Source organism: Rhinopithecus roxellana, chromosome 9, assembly GCF_007565055.1.
Source record: "Rhinopithecus roxellana isolate Shanxi Qingling chromosome 9, ASM756505v1, whole genome shotgun sequence".
NCBI classification, from domain to species: Eukaryota; Metazoa; Chordata; class Mammalia; order Primates; family Cercopithecidae; genus Rhinopithecus; species Rhinopithecus roxellana.
Genome location: NC_044557.1, coordinates 16,191,575 through 16,209,255, shown reverse-complemented (window position 1 = coordinate 16,209,255; position 17,681 = coordinate 16,191,575). Strand labels below are relative to the sequence as shown.

The 17,681-nt window shown below is 44.4% G+C and overlaps 1 protein-coding gene across 5 annotated transcripts in view; it reads left to right on the top strand.

The window, feature by feature from the left end:
• SPIDR (scaffold protein involved in DNA repair) overlaps nt 1-17,681 on the top strand; it is a 471,127-nt gene that overhangs the window by 445,948 nt on the left and 7,498 nt on the right. For 4 of the 5 annotated variants that reach the window (XM_030937328.1, XM_030937325.1, XM_030937329.1 and 1 more), the window contains 3 exons: nt 7,335-7,545; nt 8,159-8,314; nt 15,921-16,014. In XM_030937328.1, the coding sequence (XP_030793188.1) occupies nt 7,335-7,545; nt 8,159-8,314; nt 15,921-16,014 (461 nt within the window). The remainder of the gene's footprint in view (nt 1-7,334; nt 7,546-8,158; nt 8,315-15,920; nt 16,015-17,681) is intronic. The other variant, XM_030937326.1, reaches the window with a different exon arrangement.

The following is a 17,681-nucleotide window of genomic DNA, read 5'->3' as shown; positions in this document are numbered from 1 at the left end:
CCTTTCCCCATTTCTTGTTTTTGTCAGGTCTGTCAAAGATCAGATGGCTGTAGATGTGTGGTATTATTTCTGAGGACTCTGTTCTGTTCCATTGGTCTATATCTCTGTTTTGGTACCAGTACCATGCTGTTTTGGTTACTGTAGCCTTGTAGTATAGTCTGAAGTCAGGTAGCGTGATGCCTCCAGCTTTGTTATTTTGGCTTAGGATTGTCTTGGCAATGCGGGGTCTTTTTTGGTTCCATATGAACTTTAAATCAGTTTTTTCCAATTCTGTGAAGAAAGTCATTGGTAGCTTAATGGGGATGGCATTGAATCTATAAATTACCTTGGGCAGTATGGCCATTTTCACAATATTGATTCTTCCTATCCATGAGCATGGTATGTTCTTCCATTTGTTTGTGTCCTCTTTTATTTCACTGAGCAGTGGTTTGTAGTTCTCCTTGAAGAGGTCCTTTATATCCCTTGTAAGTTGGATTCCTAGGTATTTTATTCTCTTCGAAGCTACTGTGAATGGGAGTTCATTCATGATTTGGCTCTCTTGTTTGTCTGTTACTGGTGTATAAGAATGCTAGTGATTTTTGCACATTGGTTTTGTATCCTGAGACTTTGGTGAAGTTGCTTATCAGCTTAAGGAGATTTTGGGCTGAGACGATGGGGTTTTCTAAATATACAATCATGTCATCTGCAAACAGTGACAATTTGACTTCTTCTTTTCCTAACTGAATACCCTTGATTTCTTTCTCTTGCCTGACTGTCCTAGCCAGGACTTCCAACACTCTGTTGAATAGGAGTGGTGAGAGAGGGCATTCCTGTCTTGTGCCAGCTTTCAAAGGGAATGCTTCCAGTTTTTGCCCATTCAGGATGATATTGGCTGTGGGTTTGTCATAAATAGCTCTTACTATTTTGAGATACGACCATCAATACCGAATTTATTGAGAGTTTTTAGCATGAAGGGCTGTTGAATTTTGTCAAAGGCCCTTTTTGCATCTATTGAGATAATCATGTGGTTTTTGTCTTTGGTTGCGTTCATATGCTGGATTACATTTATTGATTTGTGTATGTTGAACCAGCCTTGCATCCCAGGGATGAAGCCCACTTGATCATGGTGGATAAGCTTTTTGATGTGCTGCTGGATTTGTTTTGCCAGTATTTTATTGAGGATTTTTGCATCGATGTTCATCAGGGATATTGGTCTAAAATTCTCATTTTTTGTTGTATTTCTGTCAGGCTTTGGTATCAGGATGATGTTGACCTTGTAAAATGAGTTAGGGAGGATTCCCTATTTTTCTATTGATTGGAATAGTTTCAGAAGGAATGGTACCAGTTCCTCCTTGTACCTCTGGTAGAATTCGGCTGTGAATCCATCTGGTCCTAGACCTTTTTTGGTTGGTAGGCTATTATTGCCTCCATTTCAGAGCCTGCTATTGGTCTATTCAGGGATTCAACTTCTTCCTGGTTTAGTCTTGGGAGAGTGTAAGTGTGCAGGAAATTATCCATTTCTTCTACATTTTCTAGTTTATTTGTGTAAAGGTGTTTATAGTATTCTCTGATGGTAGTTTGTATTTCTGTGGGTCGGTGCATTTTTTATTGCATCTATTTGATTCTTCTCTCTTTTCTTCTTTGTTAGTCTTGCTAGCGGTCTATCAGTTTTGTTGATCTTTTGAAAAAACCAGTTCCTGGATTTGTTGATTTTTTGGAGGGTTTTTTGTGTCTCTATCTCCTTCAGTTCTGCTCTGATTTTAGTTATTTCTTGCCTTCTGCTAGCTTTTGAATGTGTTTGCTCTTGCTTCTCTAGTTCTTTTAATTGTGATGTTAGAGTGTCCATTTTAGGTCTTTCCTACTTTCTCTTGTGGGCATTTAGTGCTATAAATTTCCCTCTACACACTGCTTTAAATGTGTCCCAGAGATTCTGTGTGTTGTATCTTTGTTCTCATTGGTTTCAAAGAACATCTTTATTTCTGCCTTCATTTCGTTATGTACCCAGTAGTCGTTCAGCAGCAGGTTGTTCAGTTTCCATGTAGTTGAGCGGTTTTGATTGAGTTTCTTAGTCCTGAGTTCTAGTTTGATTGCATTGTGGTCTGAGAGACAGTTTGTTATAATTTCTGTTGTTGCACATTTGCTGAGGAGTGCTTTACTTCCAACTATGTGGTCAATTTTGGAATAAGTGCGATGTGGTGCTGTGAAGAATGTATGTTCTGTTGATTTGGGGTGGAGAGTTCTGTAGATGTTTAATAGGTCCACTTGGTGCAGAGCTGAGTTCAATTCCTGGATATCCCTCTTGACTTTCTGTCTCGTTGATCTGTCTAATGTTGACAGTGGGTGTTTAAAGTCTCCCATTATTATTGTATGGGAGTCCAAGTCTCTTTGTAAGTCTCTAAGGACTTGCTTTATGAATCTGGGTGCTCCTATATTGGGTGCATATATATTTAGGATAGTTAGCTCTTCCTGATGAATTGATCCCTTTACCATTATGTAATGGCATTCTTTGTCTCTTTTGATCTTTGGTGGTTTAAAGTCTGTTTTATCAGAGACTAGGATTGCAACCCTGCTTTTTTTTGTTCTCCATTTGCTTGGTAGATCTTCCTCCATCCCTGGAGGATGTGAGATGGGTCTCCTGAATACAGCAAACTGATGGGTCTTGACTCTTTATCCAATTTACCAGTCTATGTCTTTTAATTGGAGCATTTATCCCATTTATCTTTAAGGTTAACATTGTGATGTGTGAGCTTGATCCTGTCATTATGATGTTAACTGGTTATTTTGCTCGTTAGTTGATGCAGTTTCTTCCTAGCATTGATGGTCTTTACATTTTGGCATATTTTTGCAGTGGACTGGTACTGGTCGTTCCTTTCCATGTTTAGTGCTTCCCTCAGGAGCTCTTGTAGGGCAGGCCTGGTGGTGACAAAATCTCTCAGCATTTGCTTGTCTGTAAAGGATTTTATTTCTCCTTTGCTTATGAAACTTAGTTTGGCTGGATATGAAATTCTGGGTTGAAAATTCTTTTCTTTAAGCATGTTGAATATTGGCCCCCACCCTCTTCTGACTTGTAGAGTTTCTGCTGAGAGATCTGCTGTTAGTCTGATGGGCTTCCCTTTATGGGTAACCCGACCTTTCTCTCTGGCTGCCCTTAACATTTTTTCCTTCATTTCAACTTTTGTGAATCTGATAATTATGTGTGTTGGAGTTGCTCTTCTCAAGGAGTATCTTTGTGGTGTTCTCTGTATTTCCCGATTTTGAATGTTAGCCTGCCTTCCTACGTTGGGGAAGTTCTCCTGGATAATATCCTGCAGAGTGTTTTCCAACTTGGTTTCATTCTTCCTGTCACTTTCAGGTACAACAGTCAGATGTAGTTTGGTCTTTTCACATAGTCCCATATTTCTTGGAGTTTTTGTTCATTTCTTTTTACTCTTTTTTCTCTAAACTTCTCTTCTGGCTTCATTTCATTCTTTTGATCTTCAGTCACTGATACCCTTTCTTCCAGTTGATCGAGTCAGTTACTGAAGCTTGTGCATTTGTCACGTAGTTCGCATGTCATGGTTTTCATCTCTATCAGGTCGTTTAAGGATTTCTCTACATTGGTTATTCTAGTTAGCCATTTGTCAAATCTTTTTTCAAAGTTTTTAGTTTTTTTGCGCTGGGTTCGTAATTCCTTCTTTAGCTCCTAGAAGTTTGATTGTCTGAAGCCTTCTTCTCTCAACTCGTCAAAGACATTCTCCATCCAGCTTTGTTCCGTTGCTGGTGAGGAGCTGCGTTCCTTTGGAGGGGAGAGGCACTCTGATTTTTAGAATTTCCAGCTTTTCTGCACTGCTTTTTCCCCATCTTTGTGGTTTTATCTACCTTTGGTCTTTGATGATGGTGACGTACAGATGGGGTTTTGGTGTGGATGTCCTTTCTGTTTATTATTTTTCCTTCTAACAGTCAGGACCCTCAGCTGCAGGTTTGTTGGAGTTTGCTCGAGGTCCACTCCAGACCCTGTTTGCCTGGGTATCAGCAGCGGAGGCTGCAGAAGAGTGAATATTGCTGAACAGCAAATGTTGCTGTCTGATTGTTCCTCTGGAAGCTTTGTCTCAGAGGTGTACCTGGCCATGGGAGGTATGAGGTGTCAGTCTGCCCCTAGTGGGGGATGTCTCCCAGTTAGGCTACTCAGGGGTCAGGGACCCATTTGAGCAGGCAGTCTGTCCGTTCTCAGATCTCCAACTCTGTGCTGGGAGAACTTCTGCTCTCTTCAGAGCTGTCAGAGAGGGACATTTACATCTGCAGAGGTTTCTGCTGCCTTTTGTTTAGCTATACCCTGTCCCCAGAAGGGGAGTCTTTAGAAGCAGGCAGGCCTCCTTGAGCTGCAGTGGGCTCCACCAAGTTCAAGCTTCCCAGCCTCTTTCTTTACCTACTTAAGCCTTAGCAATGGCGGGCGCCCCTCACCCAGCCTCACTGCTGCCTTGCAGTTCGATCTCAGACTGCTGTGCTAGCAATGAGGGAGGCTCCATGGGTGTGGACCCTCCCAGCCAGGCGCGGGATATAATCTTCTGGTGTGCTGTTTGCTAAGACCCTTGGTAAAGTGCAGTATTAGGGTGTGAGTGACCCGATTTTCCAGGTGTTGTGTTTCACGGTTTCCCTTGGCTAGTAAAGGGAATTCCTTTCTCGCTTGTGCTTCCCAGGTGAGGTGGTGCCTCGCCCTGCTTCGACTCTCACTCGTTGGGCTATGCCCTCTGTCCTGCACCCACTGTCCGACACGCCCCAGTGAGATGAACCCGGTACCTCAGTTGGAAATGCAGAAATCACCCATCTTCTGTGTCGCTCACGCTGGGAGCTGGAGGCTGGAGCTGTTCCTATTCGGCCATCTTGGCACCGACTATCTACCTTCCCCAGTAGTACTGCTTTAATTAGTTACTGATGTCTTTTTCCAGATGATTGTTATTGTTACTGACTTTGTTCATAACCCCAGTACTAGAGATAATTTCATAGTCAATTTCAAAGAAGATTAGAACATTTTGGTTCATTAATAGATTGAAAGAGAGACCACTGGCCAAATCCAGAATATTTACAAAGAGCATCTAAAATCTTTGAAGGTTGTCAGAACTCCCACCCTCAGATAACCTTATAGAAATCTTTGCCCTTCCTGAAATATTCACCAATTTTTTTTTTCTTTTTTTTTGAGACGGAGTTTCGCTCTTGTTGCCCAGGCTGGAGTGCAATGGTGCAATCTCAGCTCACCATAACCTCTGCCTCCCGGGTTCAAGCAGCCTTCCTCAGACTCCTGAGTAGCTGGGATTACAGCCATGCCCCACCACACCTGGCTAATTTTGTGTTTTTAGTAGAGACGGGGTTTCTCCATGTTGGTCAGGCTGGTCTTCAACTCCCAACCTCAGGTAATCCGCCTGCCTCGGCCTCCCAAAGTGCTGGGATTGCAGGCGTGAGCCACCATGCTTGGCCCACTAATTTTTTTAATTTTTTTTTTTCTTTGAGAAGGCGGTCTTGCTCTGTCATCTAGGCTGTAGTGCAGTGGTACAATCACAGCTCACTGCAACATTGACCTCTTGGGCCCAAACAATTCTCCTACCTCAGCCTCCCAAGTAGCTGGGACTACAGGTACTTGCCACCACACCCAGCTTTATTTTATTTTTTGTAGAGATGGGGTCTCACTATATATAGCCAGGTCTCAAACTCCTGGGCTCAAGTAATTCTCCCACCTCAGCCTCCCAAGTTGCTGGGATTACAGGCGTGAGCCACTGTGCCCAGCCCACTTATTAAATATCAGTATGGACCAATGAATTCATCTTTTATTCAGCAAGTTATATCTATTACTGTGTTCATTTTGATGCTCAGTTTTACCATATTTAAGCTGGCTCCTGTGTCCTTTGGACACATGCCCATCATTCTTTGAGTATCTCCTTATTTTCTGACACAGAAAGATATGTCATGATTAATCTTTTGCTCTCTGTGCTCTGGAATCAGCCATCTTTTCAAGAAGTTCTGGTTGATTTTAATGGATAATGGTTTTTTGTTTTTGATTTTTTTAAGTTTTAGTTTCAGTTTTTCAGAGATGGCATCTTGCTATGTTTACTAAGCTGAAATGCAGTGGCTATTCACAGGCATGATCTTGGTGCACCACAGCCTCAAACTCCTGAGCTCAAGCAATCCTCTCACCTCAGCCTCCCAAGTAGCTGAGACTGCTCCTGAGTTGCTTATGCCATTGTGCCTGGTTAAGAATGGTATTTAGAAGCCAAGATCCGGGTTCTAGGTGGGCTTCCTGCTATTGGGATATAATTGCCTCTATGCCATCTCAGTGGACAGAGAGGAAGGAAATGTGTGTATATATTCATCCACATACACACATACACAACTGTATCTACTTCTGTATTTCTGTCTATCTAAAATCATTATTTCATACCAATACTTCCAACTCTAGAGCATTACCACAGAATTTATTCTAAGTTTTCCTATTTCTATATGTGTAACTCTCTTCTCCAACAGCAAGAAGCTTGGCTTCAGTTTCCTCAATATTACTTATTCGTATTTCCTGTATGTAATCAACCTCCTGACAATGTAGGCCACCTCCTTCACCCCAACCCTCAGCTACGCACCACACAAGTGACCTTCTCTGCCCAGTCCTGTTAACCAGCCATGTGGAATCCTCAGCCTGACCACACTGTGCCAGCAACACCAGCTGAACCTCCAACTAGCCACATCCTCAGGCCCTGGCCCTGCTGACCATCTTTGGCCCCATTTGCATCTACTGAGTCCTAAGCCCTGACCAAAAGGAAGGGGCAGAATACCAGTTTAATGGAAATGGAAAAGGCATTACAAGTTTGGAAGATAAGAAAAAGATGAAAAAATATAGAAGGAAAGAAGAAAAGAAAATAATAAAACCTGTTGCAGATGCAACAAATATGTGACACCAGCTTTATACCAAGGCCCTGTACAAAGTCTGAGGGCAAGTAAGATCTGTTCCTAACCCTCAAGAAACTTACAACTGCCCAGAAAGAATAATATGTATGTACTAGACAGGAAACAATGTTGTAATTAACATTGTAAGTATATGAGCAGAGGACCAGGAGGAAAAGAACAATGGATTCAGCCTGAGGATGTTGGCGGACAAATGGAATGCTGCCAGGGAAGGGTGGCCTGTTCCCAATCAAGGAAGCCTTTAACCAGGTGCAAAGTTGAGGCACCCAGGGCACATGGGGTTAGTGACCAAAATGTGCAAAATCTAGTGTATGTTTTAAAGTGTTTTTGAAATAATATCTTAAATTGTTAGTATATGTATAACTTTTGCTTTTAAATGCTTTTAAAACATTTTTTGATATAATAATCTTTATTGTGTCTTCAAATTATAGCTGAAGAGTCTGCTTCTTCTGGAGCAAAGGGAGATCTGGCTGCTGGTAACCGATGTCACTCTGCAAACGCAGGAGGAGAATGACCCCAAGCTCCCCAAAACCCTGCTTGTCTATGTGGCCCCCTTGTGTGTGCTGGGCTCTGAGGTCCTGGAGGCACTCGCTGGGGCTGCCCCTCACAACCTCTTCTTCAAGGACGCTCTCCGTGACCAGGGTGTGCTTGCTTCTCCACAGCTTTGATGCAGGGGTGACTGATCGGTGCCCATAGAATAGCCCTTGTGGCCTCCGGATGCCTCCATGTTGCTTGGATGCTGCTGGCACCTTCACGGAGCCCATCACAGACATGGCCTATGTACCAGCCTCCAGCTTTCACTGACCCTGTAGCGGCTACCTGGGCAGAACCAGCTCCATGGAGATGGCTGTTGCTCACTCCAGAATTGTCTGCTGGTGGCACCCTGTACTGCTGCAGAATCCACAAACAAACCAAAAGCTAGAATATTATAAATGCATATACTTAGATCAGCCAGCCCCTTTTTCCAGGGATCAAACTAAAATCCTGTCTAAGCTATCTTTTTAAATTTTTATTGAGTCATAATTCACATACCACATAATTTACCGTTTCTGGATTGACTTGAATCTCACATTTGAGTGCTTCTTTAGCTTAGCTCACAGGGTTTGGGAATGTGTACACACAATGCATGTGCTGTTGGACACAGTCCCATAACTACACCTTCACCTGCATGACTCGAGGGGTAGCAAAGGAGACTGCCATTATGAGCACAATTCACTTTTTCTTCAAGGCTTCAGTAACCTGAAGTGTCTGTCAGCAGGTCGGATTGTCTGTGCTGAACGGACTGTTGTCTTGCTTCAGAAACCCCTTTTGAGTATGGTCTCTGGTGCAAGTTCCTGTGAACTGCCTGATCCAGTGATGCTTGACAGTCTGGACTCTGCCACACCTGTCAACTCCATCTGCAGTGTTCAAGGTAAGCAGCTGTCTCACAGGTGCTTTATATACTTTCTTAACTATTATACTTTATATTCATTTACTCATTCATTCAACAAGTATTTGTGGAGTGCCCACCACGTTCCAGACACTGGATACATAAAGAACAAAAGCAGAAATTGTTCTTGGTATCAAACTCGATTCTGCACAGAAGGAGGTGAATCAGATGAACACAGACAGGCCTATCCTCGGGCTCTGAGTGCTCTAGCCACTGATACCTGGGCCCACATCTTAGTGGGGAGCTCAGGGAAGGCTTCCCAAAGACAGGAGCCTCAAGCTGAGCTCTGAAGCATAGATGAGACTACTTAGGTCAGGGATGGAGCAGAAGGAACATTCCTGGGAAGAAAGCAGGACTTCGTAAGGCCGCTGGCATGAGAAAGCTGCTGAGCGGCGGTGTCCGGAAAAAGGCAGGACAGGCAGCCAGATGGAGGTTGGACAAAGCTGAGGCTGGTGGGCCCACCAGGCTGGTGGTGTCAGGAGTGTGCTTTGTCATTGGTACAGGCAGCCTGGTCTGATGTCCTCCCTGCAGAGCAGAGTGGAGGGGCTGGATGGCATTGGGGGCAGCGGTAGAGAAGGAAATCCAAGGGTGGACTTAGGGAAATCGGCAGGTTGAGTGATGAATTGGGCATAGATGGAGGCAGAAGATATATCTGACGACCTCTGAGCTCCTGGCTCAGATGAGGTGACGGTAGTGCTGTTCATTAAGTAGGATGTGGCAGGCAAGGTCAGCTTTAAGGGGACACTCTCAGTTCTGTCAGGAGAGTTTGCATGTTTTGCATACATCTGAGATGTTTCAGCAGCTGGTTAGATATGCGAGTCTGGAGCTGAAAACAGCATTAATATTTTCTCTTTTTTAACTTCATAAAACTTAGTAATAAAAGTCATACATGGCTAGTGGAACTAGTGAAAAATAAATGAAGAGAAAGTTAACAGCCCGCCCTCTTTCCCTGGCTTTCTGCTGCACTGGCACATCCAGGAGACACAGCTGCCCACCTTGAGGGGGTGTGTGTGCTTGCAAGTCAGATGATTTACTGCACATTATTCTGCCACTTGCTTCTCTGTAGCAGGGATATCTGTCCAGGTGGGAAGAGAGATCCAACTCAAGAGGTTAATAGCTGCATAGCATCCCCTCATATGAATAAACTCTCCCTCCACTCATGGACATCCAGAATCTCTCTTGTTTTTGCAATTATTAAACAAGGCTGTAATAAACGTTCTTGGACATTAATCCTTACTGATTTCTGTAAAGGAGGATTTCAGCGGTTTGGGGTTCATGGAGATTTTAAACAATTTTATTGAGTTATAACTCAGTAATACCCTATAATTCACTCCTTTAAAGTGTTTTTAGTATTCACAGAATTGTGCAAACATCACTACAATCTAATTTTAGAACAAAAACCCACACCTATTATCATTCATGCCCCGTTACCACCCACCCTCCCACACCCTAGTCTTAGGAAACCACCAATCTACTATTTGTTTCTATGAAATTTGCCTGTTCTGTTTTTGGGGCAGGGGGAATGTTTCTGTTTTTGTTTTTGTTTTTTTTGTTTTGAGATGGAGTCTCTCTCTGTCACCCAGTGACATGCAGTGGCATGATCTCTGCTCACTGCAACCTCCGCCTCCCAGGTTCATGCCGTTCTTCTGCCTCAGCCTCCCGAGTAGCTGGGACTACAGGCGCCCGCCACCATGCCTGGCTAATTTTTTTTGTATTTTTAGTAGAGACAGGGTTTCACCATGTTAGCCAGGATGGTCTCGATCTCCTGACCTCATGAGCCACCTGCTTCGGCCTCCCAAAGTGCTGGGATTACAGGCATGAGCCACTGTGCCCAGCCAATTACTGCAACTTTTAAGTCTTGAAGTTGAGTACTGTCAGTTTTCCAACTTTGTTCTTGTTCTTCAATATTGTCTTGGCTATTCTAGGTCATTTTGCCTCTCCATATAAACTTTAGAATCAATTTGTTGATATCCACAAAATAACTTGATGAGATTTTGATTGGGATAGTGTTGAGTCTGTAGATCAGGTGGGGAAAAACTGACATGTTAATACTAGAGCCTTCTTATCCATGAACATGGAATATCTCTGTATTTATTGATATCTTCTTTGCTATCTTTCAGAAGAGTTTTTTAGTTTTCCTCATACAGATCTTATACATATTTTGTTAGATTTATACTGAAGTATTTCATTTGTTTTGTTGCTATTGTAAATAGTATTGTTTTTAATTTCAAATTCCAATCGTTCATTGCATTTCATAGGAAAACAATTAACTTTTTGATATTAACCCTGCAACTTTGCTGTAATCACTTAGTAGTTCCAGTGTTTTTTTGTTGTTTCTTTGGGATTTTCTACATAGAAAACTAAGTCATCTGTGAACAGTTTTCTTTCTTTCTTCTCAATATGTGTACCTTTTATTTTATTTTCTTGTCTTACTGCATTAGCTAGGACTATCAGTACCATGTAGAATAGCAGTAGTGGGAACATCCTTGCCCTGTTCTTAATCTTAAGGGTTAACCATGTACTTTCTCACCATTGATTATGATGTTAACCAGAGGGGTTTTGTTGTTCCATTTGCTGGAGATAGTATCACTTCGGAAGAAAATAATATTAGCTCTCCTTCCCTTCTTTTATTACACTCTTCCTTTCCATCTACCTGCCTTTGCATCTGCACTTTATATTGTTAAGATTGGTAACATTCTGTTGTATAACTATAATTAACCTTTGCACACATTTTCTACAGATTGATTCTCAAAGATGAAAATCAATAAATGGTATTTATATTATTATGATTATACAAGTTGAGTATCCCATATCTGAAATGCTTGTAACCAGAAGTGTTTTGGATTTTTTATTGGTTTTTTCATCCTTTTTTTTGAATGGGGTCTTCCTGTGTTGTCCAGGCTGCTCTCAAACTCCTGGGCATATTTTGGTTTTAATGTTTTTGAGACGGGATCGTCCAGGCTGGAGTGCATTGGTGTGATCATAGTTTCCTGTAACCTTGAACTCTTGAGCTAAAGCAATACTCCCACATCAGCCTGCCGAGTAGCTAGGACTACTGGGATGGCACGCACCACCATGCCCAGCTAATTTTTGTTGTTGTTGTTGTTGTTGTTGAGACAGAGTTTCACTGTGTTGCCCAGGCTGCTCTCAAACTCATGACCTCAAGTAATCCCCCAGCCTTGGCCTTCCAAAGTGCTGGGATTACAAGTGTGAGCCATTGTGGCTAGCCACGTGTCTTTATATAAACAACATATAGTTGGTTCTTGTTTTTCGTTCACTCTGATCGTCTCTGTTATTTAATTTGTGTATTGAGACCATTCTCATTTAAAGTGATTATTCATATAACTGAGATAATATCAACTGTATTTATAACTGTTTTCTATTTATTGCATGGCTTCTTTTTTTTTGTCTTCCACTCCCTTTCTAACTATTTTCATTTTTATTGAGCATTATGTTTCCATTTTCTCTTTTCTTTCAAAATATCAATTATACTTTTTTTTTTTTTTTTTTTTGAGACAGAGTCTCGCTCTGTCGCCTAGTCTGGAATGCAATGGCACAATCTCAGCTTACTGCAAGCTCCACCTCCTGGGTTCACACCATTCTCCTGCCTCAGCCTCCCGAGTAGCTGGGACTACAAGCGCCCTGCCACCACACCCGGCTAATTTTTTGTATTTTTAGTAGAGACGGGGTTTCACCGTGTTAGCCAGGATGGTCTCGATCTCCTGACCTCGTGATCCGACCGCCTCGGCCTCCCAAAGTGCTGGGATTACAGGCGTGAGCCACCGTGCCCGGTCCAATTATACTGATTTTTAAGTTTTTCTAGTGGAGTTTGCAATACACTTTACAGCCAATCAAGTCCACTTTCTTTTTTTTTTTTTTTTTTTTTTTTTTTTTTTTTTGAGGCGGAGTCTGGCTCTGTGGCCCGGACTGGAGTGCAGTGGCTGGATCTCAGCTCACTGCAAGCTCTGCCTCCTGGGTTTACGCCATTCTCCTGCCTCAGCCTCCCTAGTAGCTGGGACTATAGGCGCCCGCCACCTCGCCTGGCTAGTTTTTGTATTTTTAGTAGAGACAGGGTTTCACCGTGTTAGCCAGGACGGTCTCGATCTCCTGACCTCGTGATCCGCCCGTCTCGGCCTCCCAAAGTGCTGGGATTACAGGCTTGAGCCACCGCGCCCGGCCAAGTCCACTTTCAAATAACACTGTCCTGCTTCACAGGTAATGCAAGTACCTTATATCAGAGTGTTCCTGGTTTCTTTTTTTTTTCTTTCCCATCCCTTGTAACACTCCTGTTATGCATTTCACTTACTCAAAAGGTATAATCATTGATTACATTATTATTATTATTTAAATAAACTACTATCTTTTCTATCAATTTAGAATTAGAAATGTAAAAGATTTTATTTTACCTTCATTTATTCCTTCTCTAACACTCTTTCTTTCTCTATATAGATTCAAATTTCTGACATTTCATTTTCCTCATATCTCACCATTTTCATGTACCATTCCCTGTGGGCCTCTTCTGCTTCCAGGCCTGCTCTATAGCTGCCCTGCAGGCCCAGATATAGGGCTCAAGATTTGTAAACAGACGTATCACAGAGGCAGAGCTGAGTGCTGCCAGATCCTTTAATGAGAACCAGTCAACTAGGCATTAAGAGAAAACAAACCCCCAGCTGCAAAATAACAAAGATTATCCAAGCCTCACATGCAGGAATGCCCATAGCAAGGTAGCAGCTAGGCAGTGACCTGCTCCTACAGAGTCCTCAGCCTGCACACCTGCCAGCCACGGGCCTGCCCACCTCCATCAAATCCAGGCAAGGCTGGAGTCCTCACTGCTGTTTGGCAATAGCAGTTGCCCCCATCTCAGCACCTCAGCTTTGCTCGCTTCTGTCCTGCCCTGGTCCAGAAGGTCTCGGTGATGACATGTCCCCTGCATGGCTCCAAGGGGACCCCTTCACTTCTGCAGAGTTGGTGCTAGGGTTTGGGCAGCTCTCTCAACAGCTGAACGAGCTGAGCGTCTGGGTCTCAGATGGCTGAGTACTGAACGTTTTCTCTGAGCAGAGTTTAAAAGGACCCTGAATGTATTCTGAGCATGGAGCAGTCACTCACTAAGAGTTGGCAGCATCCCTCTGTCCATCCAGGCCTCAGTGACGGGGTGAGGGGGAGGCACTCACTCCTTGCTAGTGTCACAAGGCCTCCTCGTCTCTGTTCCCCCTGAGTGGCAGCTCTGGGGTGTGCGGAAATGTCTCTCTGCTGTGTCTTCTGGGGTGAAGTCGTTTGGCAGCGCTGGTTTTCCCTCCCTCACTCTGCTTACCACCTCTTTGTCCACCACTCACTAGTGATGGGACCTGGCGCAGGGCTGCAGGAAGGGATGCAGTAGGCTCACATCTCTGTGGAAAGAGTGGTGAACTCCTGTCTAAACCCAGGCTCCAGCCTCTAAATAGAAGACTTGTGAGCCCTGACTTCTTTCTGTCAGGAGATAGGGAGGAAGAGGGTATAGCAGAGTTCAAGTTACTGAAGAAATGTGTGCACCAGGCTGTGGTGAGCGCCAGACCCACCCATCCTGAGGTCCCTTTGAAAGGACCTTTTTAAAAAGATGTGTTCATAGCTAGCAATACACCCTTCCTAAACTTAATTACAAGACATTTCTGCACATAAGCAAAGTAAAGACGTAATGGCAAACTGCTGGCAAGTTCATGAGTATGGTGTCCTCAACCCTGATGTAAACTATCTTTCTTTCTGTTGCTCCTTTAAGTGAATGTCTTTTGTTTTTGTTTTTGTTTTTTTGAGACAGAGTCTCTCTCTGTCGCCAGGCTGGAGTACAGTGGCGCGATCTTGGCTCACTGCAAGCTCTGCCTCCTGGGTTCAAGCGATTCTCCTGCCTCCGCCTCCCGAGTAGCTGGGACTACAGGCATGTGCCACCACACCGGCTAATTTTTGTATTTTTAGTAGAAATGGGGTTTCACCATGTTGGCCAGGATGGTCTCGATCTCTTGACCTCGTGATCCTCCCACCTCGGCCACCCAAAGTGCTGGGATTACAGGTGTGAGCCACTGTACCCGGTCTTAAGTAAATGTTTAATCATACACTTCCCAGCCATCTCTTGAAATTTATTTAGGGTTGCCAGAAAAGATTTCCACAATGGCTTATGGACCTCAGATGAAATGTATTTCCTCAACTCTTTCCTTATTCTCTAATTGGAAGGAAATTGCTTAACCCCATATAAATGTAAATGCTATTAACACCTATGGATATCCTAGCATAAAAAGGAACTTTGGCTGGTGGCAGTCTACTTTTTATTAAGGTAGCAGTCATTCAAGCACCAGGAAACCAGTGAGCGGGCCTTTGGTGGGCCTGCAGGCCCTGGGCAGGAGCCAGGCCATGGTGCCAGATGTGCTCTGGGTCTTGGGGATGCAGCTGCTCCTTTCTCCCCTTGCACCTCCTCATGCACCTGCCTGTTGTGAATTAGTCAACACTGCTTTCCAGCTGCGTTATGAGCTTTTATTGACTTTGCTTTTCATCCCTTTGACCCACTTTGACAATGTCATTAGCTAGGGCAGCCTTTTCAAAATCAAGATCTATTATTTTCATTTTTTAAAAGCCATTCAAGTATGCATTGCATGAATGCACTTTAATAAACCAAGCCTACTCATTCTCATATTTCTGATTTATCCTCTAAAGGTAATTTTTCTCCCAATGTTTGTTCTAGTGGGGAATTAAATTTTTGCACCAGGAGTGGAAAGGAAGACCCCTCTATTTTTCTAGAAACTCAGATTTTACTTTTTCTTCAAACATCTAATTTCGCCACTTTTCAACAAGGACGTCTGCAATTTGCTGGTGTCTCAAGATGATATCTACAGTGCTTCACATCCAAGAAAATCAGACCATCCCAATCCCCAGCAAGCACTGACCAACTGTGCTTGCCTGGCCTCAGCCCTACCATGGTGTGCAGAGTCCCCGTGCTGAGGTCCCATGTGGCCCGCCCTGGTTGCTTTGTGGACCCCCTCACTCCCTTCCTCAGGAAGCCTTCCATGACCCTCTGGGATGCCCAGGGTTGTGTCTCTGACACACGTCTCAGGTGTCTTTTCCGTTTGTCAATTTACCATTTATTTCATCTTTTTTTTTTTTTTTGGCAGGGGGTGGGGGACAGGATCTTGCCCTGTCACCCAGGCTGGAGTGCAGTGGCATAATCACAGCTCAAACACTCGTTACTGTGTTAAGGAGTCTATATACTATTAATGTGCTACAGAAAAAGCACAGACGTAAATATGCAATATGGGGAATGTTTGAGGGACTGAGGGCCAGCTCAGCTGTGGTGATGTAACTACCTATGCATCTGGAAAAATATCCCAACGAAAATACTTCGGTTAGGTGGTAATATGCAGGCAAGTTTTAAAATGCACTTCTTATTGTTATAATTTTTCTTTGTACAATAAGTGGAAATTATAAAAAGCTTAGGAACATATATATAAACTCACAAGTAAGGAAAAAATCACGAGGCCCCTCATGTTGTCCTCTGCGCGTAGAGGAGCAAAGGAGTCGGAGAGGGCAGAGCTGCCTCTGAGGTGGGCTTCCCTTCTCTTGGGCCTAGGCACTGTGGTTGGCGTGGACGAGAGCACTGCTTTCTCATGGCCTGTGTGTGACACGTGTGGCAACGGGAGATTGGAACAGAGGCCGGAAGACAGGTAAGGGGACAGGGGCTGTCCTGAAAGCCCTAGAACCCAAAGGGCACAGAAGCAACCCAGCCCCCAGAACCTGGGCCTTGCTGCCTCAGGTGACTCCCTCGAGAGCTCAAGGGGCAACCTCTGCCTCTGCTGAGCGGCAAGGGAAGAGGCCCCTGGGACCCGGTGGTTTTTCCTTACTGAGATTTCTGCTATTCTTGCAGCTGCTCCTGTTATGAGATAGAAGTGCTGGGTTTTGTCCCCACCTCCTTTATTATCAGTCAGGAGAATTAAAAAAACAGGACAAACATGAATAAGTGAGAAAAACTTGGTGACTATATAGCCTGGTTTTTGTGAAAGGTGCAGATGTTTACAGAGACCACGTTTACAGTGAGCAGCTACTGGACAGATGTCCTTACCCACCCCATTGTGCTGCCCTCCCTCAGGGTCTGGGCCAGTGTCAGTGCAGTGCAGTCCATCCCTGTGAAGTCAGTCCTCCGGCCTCCCAAGTGCAGTGTCATGTGATAGAACGGGACAGGCTCATTACTTTTCTGCTCCTTAAAAAACAAAGAAGTGGCCAGGTACAGTGGCTCACGCCTGTAATCCCAGTACTTTGAGAGGCCACGGCGGATCATGAGGTCAGGAGATCGAGACATCCTGGCTAACACAGTGAAACCCCGTCTCTACTAAAAATACAAAAAATTAGCTGAGCGTGGTGGCGGGCGCCTGTAGTCCCAGCTACTCGGGAGGCTGAGGCAGGACAATGGCATGAACCTGGGACGAGGAGCTTACAGTGAGCCGAGATTGCGCCACTGCACTCCAGCCTGGGCGACAGGGTGAGACTCTGTCCCAAAAAAAAAAAAAAAAAGCAAAGACGCTGGGCACGGTGGCTCACGTCTGTAATCCCAGCACTTTGGGAGGCTGAGGCAGGCGGATCACGAGGTCAGGAGATCCAGACCATCCTAGCCAACATGGCAAAACCCAGTGTTTACTAAAAATACAAAAATTAGCTGGGCGTGGTGGCGTGTGCCCGTAATCCCAGCTGCTCGGGAGGCTGAGGCAGAAGAATCTCTTGAACCAGGGAGTCAGAGGTTGCAGTGAGCTGAGATCGCACCACTGCACTCCAGCCTGGTGACAGAGTGAGATTCTGTCTCAAAAAAAAAAAAGAAAAAAATAAACAAAGATTGGCCAGGTGCAGTGGCTCACGCCTGTAATCCCAGTACTGTAGGTGAGGGGATCCACCTGCTGAGGCAGGTGGATCACTTGAGGTCAGGAGTTCGAGACCAGCCTGGCCAAGACGGTGAAACCTCATCTCTACTATTAATTTTAAAAATACAAAAATTAGCCAGGCATGATGGCACACACCTGTAGTCCCAGCTACTCAGGAGGCGGAAGTGGGAGAATCTCTTGAACCAGGGGGAGGTGGCGGTTGCAGTGAGCTGAGATCATGCCACTGCACTCCAACCTGGGTGACAGAGCGAGAGCGAGACTCCATCTCAAAACAAAACAAAGCAAAGAGCAAATGTCTCCTTGGCACGCCTGGGCTGGTGGCCTTACACAAGCCATCACTGGACCGTGTGGAAGAGATGAGCGCATGTGCAGGCATGCATGGTAGCACAAAACAGTGACTGTGCTGGCAGCTGAGAGCCGACTTGCTCTCCCAGGCCAGGGAGAGCCTGACACCTGGCCTT